Source organism: Emys orbicularis, chromosome 21, assembly GCF_028017835.1.
Source record: "Emys orbicularis isolate rEmyOrb1 chromosome 21, rEmyOrb1.hap1, whole genome shotgun sequence".
Lineage (NCBI taxonomy): Eukaryota > Metazoa > Chordata > Testudines > Emydidae > Emys > Emys orbicularis.
The window spans coordinates 7,234,268-7,243,085 of NC_088703.1; the positions used below are offsets into that span (position 1 = coordinate 7,234,268).

General features: G+C 55.4%; 1 protein-coding gene across 1 annotated transcript; it reads right to left on the minus strand.

The window, feature by feature from the left end:
- Positions 1-1,783: 1,783 nt before the first annotated feature.
- POLR1G (RNA polymerase I subunit G) lies at positions 1,784-4,274 on the minus strand. Its single transcript, XM_065420692.1, has 3 exons — positions 4,228-4,274; positions 3,970-4,090; positions 1,784-2,888 (listed from the first exon to the last, which is right to left on the minus strand). The coding sequence occupies exons 1-3, from the start codon at positions 4,247-4,249 to the stop codon at positions 2,213-2,215; spliced, it is 819 nt and encodes a 272-aa protein (XP_065276764.1). The 5' UTR covers positions 4,250-4,274; the 3' UTR covers positions 1,784-2,212.
- Positions 4,275-8,818: the final 4,544 nt, after the last annotated feature.

Consider the following 8,818-nt stretch of genomic DNA (forward strand, 5'->3'; position numbering starts at 1 on the left):
CTCCGTTGGGTCACGGGGTGTGGGAGCAGGGTCAACTGGGTCACCAGAAAAAAAGTTTGAAAACCACTTGATCAAAGCATAGGCCATGGGGGGGTAATCAGAGACCCACCAAGCTGTAGTGAATCCTCTTGTTCAAGCTCAGTCATCCCTCAGACTCCAGGTGTGCCCCCAAGAGCTTCCCACAGCCTGCACTTAGCCCCCACCTCGCCGAGCTGGGGAGAGGCAGCCCAGCCCTATGTGGAGAGGCGGGGGAGTCTGTTTCTCTCTGGGTCCTTGGCTGCTAGGTGTCAGTGTCTGCTCAGATGCTCCACTAATGGGGTCTATGTGGGCCTCGATCACCCTAACAGCTGGTTACGATTCACCCCTGTGGCTTACCCTGCCCTGAGAGCAAACAGTCCCTTTCCACCCGTGAGGGAAACTGAAGCACAAACAGGCCTCAAAAATATTACAAAACATCCCCATTTTGTCTCAGGAGTTACTAACTCCAACCATGGCCACTGCCAGACACCACCGTCCCCCACACACCAGGGAGCTGCTCAAGCTGCCGAGAGCTGAGAGAAGGGCAGCAGCTGGGGCAAGTTACAGGCACCATGGGAGCAGGGTAGGGCTCCAGGGACAGCCCCAGAACTGGGGCTGAAACAAGTGGATGGTTGTGGGAGGGGATCTCTCAATTCCAGCACACGGTACAGCATAACAGCATCCCAGGTTTAGCTCACCAAGTTATACCGATGGAGCATTAGGGTTTAAATGAGGCAAGTTAAATAAAATACCTCCTGTGAGCTTGGGAGAGTGGCATCTGGGAGTGCAGTGATTCAATGGTGGCTGCGGTTTGAGGGTCCCTGAGGTTTGAGGGGGTGCAGTGATCCATTGGGGGCAGCATCTGAGGTTTGGGGGTGCAGTGACTCAGTGGAGCTTGGGGGTCTGAGGTTTAGGGGTGCAGTGACTCAGTGGACACACACAAAGCAGTGCCCAGAACCTGCCCTGCTGCCTGGCCTGACATCCCCCCTCTCCCCCCAGCTGGGGTGACTGGACTGGTCACACTCACCCCTAGCACCCTGGCCCATCTTCCCGGCAGGCACATGGGCCCTGGGTTGACACCCTCTCCCCCGTGGGAGCCACACCAGGGCAGGACCTACAAGGCAGAGCCCCACTGGCACCCAGCTCCCCTACTAACACCCTTCTCCTTGTGGCTGGGCACTAAGTGGGAGGCCTGGCAGGGGACGGGGAAGCTCCTCAGCACACAGGGCATTGCGCTGCTCCCCCTGGGAGGAGGGGGGCTCACTGAGCCAGGCCCCTGCCCCCCAGCAGCAGACAGGAAAACACCAGGCACTGCTGCCCCATCCCTGGCTCACCGCAGAACTCCCCTCCCTTAGCAAACAGGCTACAGCCTCAGCCAGCCTCCAGCTCCCATCCGGTCCCCTACACCTTCCCTGACACACAGGCGGGAGGCCCCTGCCCAGCTGTGCCATGCTGCCTGGGAGCACAGTAAAGCACTGCCCCCCAGCAGCTGGATAAATGGGGACATGAGCTGGGTGACTCCCCCCAACCCAAGGCTTCTCCTGGGGCAGCATATCCTCTAGCCCCAGGGCTGCTGGGAACCTCCCAGCTCCCCCAGCAGGAACCCTGGGGAAAGCCAGTGCAAGGCACCAGACTCAACCCTTCCTCCCTGGGGCGGGGGGGTGCCTGGCCTCAGGGGGAGCTAGCTGCCCTCTCCCACAGGGAACAGTCACTGGTGGTGGGGGGCACCCTACAACCATGGCGATTAAAGGAGACAGAACATGTCCCCACGTGTACTTGCATTTATAATGGAAGGCAGAGACAGAACACAACTCCCTGCTGCCCCTCCCAGCCTCGGGCAGGATCCCGCAGCCAGCAGGGTTCAGCCAGTACCCGCCACAAACACCAGGTGCACCGAGAGCAGCCTGGCCACACAGTCACCAGCTGCGGCCCAGAACGTGTCCTGCTCTGCCTGGACCCACCAAGGCCTCCCGCTCGTTCCGGTGGCGACAGGCACGGCACTGGCACCGCTGGGTGGCCCTGAAGGAGCAGGGGGCCCGATGCCCCTAATGCCCACGGAGGAACGCTGGCACTTTAGACAGTCTGGGGCACCCCATGTGAAGCTGCCATTCCCATCTCGGGAGCAGGCAGACACCACAGGGGTCAGAGCAGTGATGGGACGTCCCCACCCCACATCTTCAGCCAATCGCCGCATTCACTCCTGGGAGTGTGTAGGCTCCTGCTTTATGGAGCTGGGGTCCGGCAGCTCGGCCTTGCACGGCCAGACTGCCCCCTCCAAAGCCTCATACTTGTGTTTCTTTTTCTTCTTCTTCTTGTGCTTGGGGCTCAGGTGCCCCAGAGTGGGCCCCTCTGCCCCCCTCAAGCCATCATCCTCCCCTCCGGGGGGTTCAGGGCCAGGCTCACCGCTCCCCCAGCCCCAGGGCTCCTCGGGAGGCTCCTGCTTTATGGACACCAGCAGCTCCACGGGCTCCTCTTTCACTCTCTTTTTCTTCTTCTTCTTCTTCTTCCTGGCAGACCCCAGCACCTCTGTCGCTGGCGTGGACGTGGCTGCCTCTGGGCACTGTTGCTTTGGGCTGCCCCCAAAGGGCAGGAAACGCTGCCGGAGGCCCTCTGGGACCTGGGGGGCAGGCCTGGCTGCGACAGCCTGGCCAGGGCTCCTGCTGCTGGGGTCCCCAAATCTCTCGCAGATGCGCATGCAGCCGTGGAAGGAGGCTGCGCAGGAGAGCTGGCCAGAACGGGTCGAGGACACTAGCAGGTAGGGGCTGCCCGGCTCCTCCAGGGCACTGTGGATGTCAAAGACCCGCTGCGTCCCATCAGACCTTGTCTTCAGCGTCTGGAACCCGACCAGGGGCACAGCGCAGCCATCCAGGCTGAGGGGGAAGCAAGAGAACCTCAGGTGAGCCTTCGGCTGGAACAGCACAGTAACCAGGAGGCATGAGCTTCGAGGCAGGCTCACCCACAGGCCAGGCCCCTGGCTCTGTGCCCCCACGGCGGACCAGGGCTCAGAACTGGCCGCTGTGCAAGTCCAGGGGCTTGTGGGAAGCCTGGAAGGACCAAAGCCAGTACAGAGCTTAGGGGAAAAGCAACGATCTCCCCACCTCACCTAGCCACAGTCCTGCGGGCCCTTCTAGGCTTTGCTCCTTACCCAAGGGAGAAAACACTGGACAGGAAGGTAACAAGCCCCCAACAAGCGGCTTGGTATGCCGGAGAGATTACAAGGAAAGCCTCAGCACCCCACCCAGCCCGGCTCAAGGGGGGCAGGAACATCCTCCTCCTCACCATACAGAGGGGAAGAATCTCTCCCAAGTTCAACCACTGAATGACCACTAGACCCCACTTCCCTCCCAGAGCCAGGGACAGAACCCAGGCATCCTGGCTCCCAGTCTCTCCCCCCCTCACTCTAACCACTGGACCCCACTTCCCTCCCAGAGCCAGGGACAGAACCCAGCCATCCTGGCTCCCAGTCTCTCCCCCTCCCCCACTTCCCTCCCAGAGCCAGGGATAGAACCCAGGCATCCTGGCTCCCAGTCTCTCCCCCTCCCCCACTCCCCTCCCAGAGCCAGGGACAGAACCCAGGCATCCTGGCTCCCAGTCTCTCCCCCGCCCCCCACTTCCCTCCCAGAGCCAGGGATAGAACCCAGGCATCCTGGCTCCCAGTCTCTCTTCCCCCCCCCCCCCCACTTCCCTCCCAGAGCCAGGGATAGAACCCAGGCATCCTGGCTCCCAGTCTCCCCCCCCCCACTCTAACCACTGGACCCCACTTCCCTCCCAGAGCCAGGGACAGAACTAGTATTGCCAACCCTCCAGGACTGGCCTGGAGTCGCCAGGAATTAAAGATTATGTCGTGCTGAAATCTCCAGGAATACATCAAACCAACATTGGCAACCCTAGAGAGAACCCAGGCGTCCTGGCTCCCAGCCCCCTCCGGCAGGGCCAGTCTGCCCCCCTCACCTGTCCGGGCTGAAATCAGCGGGCGCTCGGATCAGCCACAGCTCCTTGGAGGGGCCCCGCAGCTCCTCGGGGGCGAAGGGGCTCGGGGAGAAATCCGGGGGGCACTGGAACCGCGGCAGCCCTGCCAGGAGGACACGGTAAAGGGCGGATTAGAGGGGGTGGGGGGGGGCTGCACAGAGAGGGTGCCCGGGACCCCCCCCCGACCACTCCCCCCCAGCGCCACTCCCCCGACCCGACCTCCCCCCCAGCGCCACTCACCCCCCAGCGCCGTCCGCTCCATGCTGCAGGCGCTGAGCGTGCGGAAGAAACCACGTGGGGCCACCGCTCCCTGGCCCCGCCCCGGCCGGGCAGACTCACTGGCCTGGCAGGGGGAGCGCTGTCTCCACTCTGCGCCTGCTGGGGCTTGGTACGGTCCCGGCCTGGACCATCCTTCCGGGCGGGTGTCCGTCCGACCCCTGCCGTATCCTCTTGGCTCGGCCCGCGACAAAGTCTCCCGCCTCCCTAGCGGCGCGCAGAGGGGACAGCGCCGAACTTGCCCCTAGCGGCAGGCCGCTGTGTGTGCAGCCGGGAGTTCGCCCCAGCCCTGTGGCCCCAGCCTGGTGCTGGGAGCTGATTAGCCACATCCCTCCCCCATGATCATCCTTTTCTTCCTGGCTGGACTGAGCTCCTCCCGCAAGCATGGCCTGCAGGCTTTGTTCCTAGGTTGTGAAAACACACCTTGCTTGTGCCCAGGGAGCAATGCAGCTGGCTCTGGGGCAGAGCCCTGGCCTCTTCCTAGGGTAGGGTTACCATATTTCAATAGTGCAAAAAGAGGACACTCCACGGGACCCCGCCCCAACTCCGCCCTTCCCCGCCCCCACCCCAACTCCTCCCCTTCCCCACCCCAACTCCGCCCCCTCCCGAGCACCCCATATTCCCCCTCCTCCCTCCCGCCGCCCGGCTGCTGCGCTGGGGAAGTTGCTTCGGTCCCCGCCGCGGTGGAGAGCGGCAGGAGCCGGGAAAGTTGGAGCCCGGGGAGGAGGCGGTCCCCTTACCATGCCTCCCTATTTTCCCGGACATGTTTGGCTTTTTGGAAATTCCTCCTGGACAGGGATTTGAGGACCAAAAAGCCGGACATGTCTGGGAAAATCCGGACGTATGGTAACCCTACCTCTGACACTCACCTCTCCCTCCACTGGAGGGACTCCCCTGTCCATACCTGTCCCGGGGCCTTCCTTTAAAGGGGCATCCCCATATCAGCGGGGTCTACTTGGAAAAGATAATATTTACTCCCTTGTGTGGCTGAGCTGGGCTGTGACAATCCAACCCATCATGAGTACTGTGAGAAATGGGGCACAACACTAACCAAGGCAGTGTCATTTCAGGGACTGTATGGGCCTCGAAGTTCAAACAAACAAGCTATACAGGGCCGGCTCCAGGCACCAGCCCACCAAGCTTGTGCTTGGGGCGGCACCTGGAGGGGGGCGGCGCGGCGCTCCGGCCGCCGGGGAGAGCGGGGCCACAGCCGGGCTCGCCGCCCTCCCCCCGGGGCTCCAGCCGCCCTCCCCCCCGGTGCCCTCCCCCCGGCCACCGGGGGGAGAGCGGAGCCCCCGCCGGGGCTCGCCACCCTCCCCCCCGGCCGCCGGGGGGAGAGCGGAGCACCCGCCGGGGCTCGCCGCCCTCCCCCCGGGGCTCCGGCCACCCTCCCCCCCCCCCGTGGGGGGGGGGGAGGCTTTTTTGCCTGGGGCGGCAAAAAAGCCAGAGCCGGCCCTGAAGCTATATAAAGTCCTTTTCTTTACTGGGAAGCCAAATGGAAGTTTTTCTAGAAGGGTATTTTTAGAAATCTCAGTATAATGACAAATGTCAAGCTCAGTTAAATAACTTTTTTGTGAAATGATGCAGAGCACAATTAGTACAGAGACATGAATAGTGAGAGATCCAAGCTGGTTTGCCTGATATTGTGTAAAAATGTGTGTAACTTTGATATAGATATAGAAACACCTGTCCTGTTTATGTAACACTTTAAAAATCAGCAAAAGGGTTATATAAATCAAATTTATTATGAAACAAAAGGCAAAAAACTATTCTGTACATAGTTTAGTCCTATTCAGTGTCTACTCGGCGCTTCTTGGCTTGTCTCTTGTATTCATTAAATGGAGCATCTCTTGTCACTGTCCAGCAATAGTCTGCAAGCATTGATGGGCTCCATTTGCCCTGATACCGTTTCTCCATTGTTGCAATGTCCTGGTGAAATCGCTCGCCGTGCTCGTCGCTCACTGCTCCGCAGTTCGGTGGGAAAAAATCTAGATGAGAGTGCAAAAAATGTATCTTTAGTGACATGTTGCAACCAAGGCTTTTGTATGCCTTGAGGAGGTTTTCCACCAACAACCTGTGGTTGTCTGCCTTGTTGTTTCCGAGAAAATTTATTGCCACTAACTGGAAGGCTTTCCATGCCGTCTTTTCCTTGCCACGCAGTGCATGGTCAAATGCATCATCTCGAAGAAGTTCACGAATCTGAGGACCAACAAAGACACCTTCCTTTATCTTAGCTTCACTTAACCTTGGAAATTTTCCACGGAGGTACTTGAAAGCTGCTTGTGTTTTGTCAATGGCCTTGACAAAGTTCTTCATCAGACCCAGCTTGATGTGTAAGGGTGGTAACAAAATCTTCCTTGATTCAACAAGTGGTGGATGCTGAACACTTTTCCTCCCAGGCTCCAATGACTGTCGGAGTGGCCAATCTTTCTTGATGTAGTGGGAATCTCTTGCACGACTATCCCATTCACAGAGAAAACAGCAGTACTTTGTGTATCCAGTCTGCAGACCAAGCAAGAGAGCAACAACCTTCAAATCGCCACAAAGCTGCCACTGATGTTGGTCATAGTTTATGCACCTCAAAAGTTGTTTCATGTTGTCATAGGTTTCCTTCATATGGACTGAATGACCAACTGGAATTGATGGCAAAACATTGCCATTATGCAGTAAAACAGCTTTAAGACTCGTCTTCGATGAATCAATGAACAGTCTCCACTCATCTGGATCGTGAACGATGCTGAGGGCTGCCATCACACCATCGATGTTGTTGCAGGCTACAAGATCACCTTCCATGAAGAAGAATGGGACAAGGTCCTTTTGACGGTCACGGAACATGGAAACCCTAACATCACCTGCCAGGAGATTCCACTGCTGTAGTCTGGAGCCCAACAGCTCTGCCTTACTCTTGGGTTGTTCCAAATCCCTGACAAGGTCATTCAGTTCACCTTGTGTTATGAGGTGTGGTTCAGAGGAGGAGGATGGGAGAAAATGTGGGTCCTGTGACATTGATAGTTCAGGACCAGAAGTTTCATCCTCTTCCTCTTCCTCATCTGACTCAAGTGAGAATGATTCTGGTGCATCAGGAACCGGCAGTCCTTCTCCGTGGGGTACTGGGCGTATAGCTGATGGAATGTTTGGATAATGCACAGTCCACTTTTTCTTCTTTGACACACCTTTCCCAACTGGAGGCACCATGCAGAAGTAACAATTGCTGGTATGATCTGTTGGCTCTTTCCAAATCATTGGCACTGCAAAAGGCATAGATTTCCTTTTCCTGTTCAACCACTGGCGAAGATTTGTTGCACAAGTGTTGCAGCATATGTGTGGGGCCCACCTCTTGTCCTGATCTCCAATTTTGCAGCCAAAATAAAGGTGATAGGCTTTCTTAACCATAGTGGTTCTACTGCGCTTTTGTGATGCAAAAGTCACTTCACCACAAACATAGCAGAAGTTATCTGCACGGTTCACACAAGTACGAGGCATCTCTACTCACTTTGGCTAAACAGAAATGTGTCCCTTTGCAAAATCAAACACTGACAAATAAGAGAGCATGATACTGTATGATTTGTAGAGCTGATATAGGGCAATTTGTTCAGCAGAGTGATGTAAGCTTCGTTATGATTGCATCATCCATGACTTCTAGGAATAACATGATGCAATTCATATCATGTATGATGCAATACCAGCTTCAGATTGCATCATTCATTGTTTTGCCTAAAAAGCAAGTACTGTCCAAACCCAGTCATAGATTTATTCATAGATCCAGTCAAAGATGTATTTTAGTCATTTCTGGTTTAAATTGAGATCCCTTCCCTTTATAACTCACTTATCCTCCGCCATTCCCAAGTCAAGGGTCGTATATACTGACCCAGTAGCATATCTTGAAAACTAGAGCCAATCAACACTTTTAAGCATCATTTTCGTTCTCAGTGACCCAGAATTAGTAACGTTTGACTACATTTATTTCAGAAGCATTTTGGCTGTAGAGCAGTGTTATTGAAGCATATGCAACCATCATCGTAGACAGTGACTTGTTTATACTGCTCTATATACTATACCAGTGTTTCTCAATCTGGAAGTCGTGATTTATTTGATAATTTATATGGTAAAAATGAGAAAATAAGCAATTCTTCAGTAATACTGTGCTGTGATACTTGTATTTTTAGGTCTGATTTTGTAAGCAAATAGTTTTTAAGTGAGGAGTACTCAAGACAAATCAGCCTCCTGAAGGAGGTACAGTAGTCTGGAAACATTGACAACCACTGCTCTAATTGACCTGGATCAAGAATGTCTTTGTTTTACTTTCTATTTCTATAGTAAGGCTATTGGGATCTCAGCATTAAAATACAGTCTCAGAAGGATTTTTTGAATCATGTTTTTAGAAATTTCATAAATGGACCACTGCACTTCCCCCAAATTCATGAGTCTGAAGTTTCATTTTTTAAGACCAAAGGTCCCTGCATCTTCCAAGTATTAGAGTGAGTTGTTTTCCAGAAACCCAAAGGTGGAAGTTCATTAGCAATCTATTTGTGTGTAATACATTTTATAGTAACAA

Excerpts from the sequence above, each read along its gene's own strand:
- POLR1G (XM_065420692.1), bottom strand. The coding sequence starts at position 4,249 with ATGGAGCGGACGGCGCTGGGGG. Across the intron at positions 4,091-4,227 it reads GGAGCGGACGGCGCTGGGGG|GGCTGCCGCGGTTCCAGTGC; the intron begins GTGAGTGGCGCT and ends TCCTCCTGGCAG. Across the intron at positions 2,889-3,969 it reads GCTGATTTCAGCCCGGACAG|CCTGGATGGCTGCGCTGTGC; the intron begins GTGAGGGGGGCA and ends CTTCCCCCTCAG.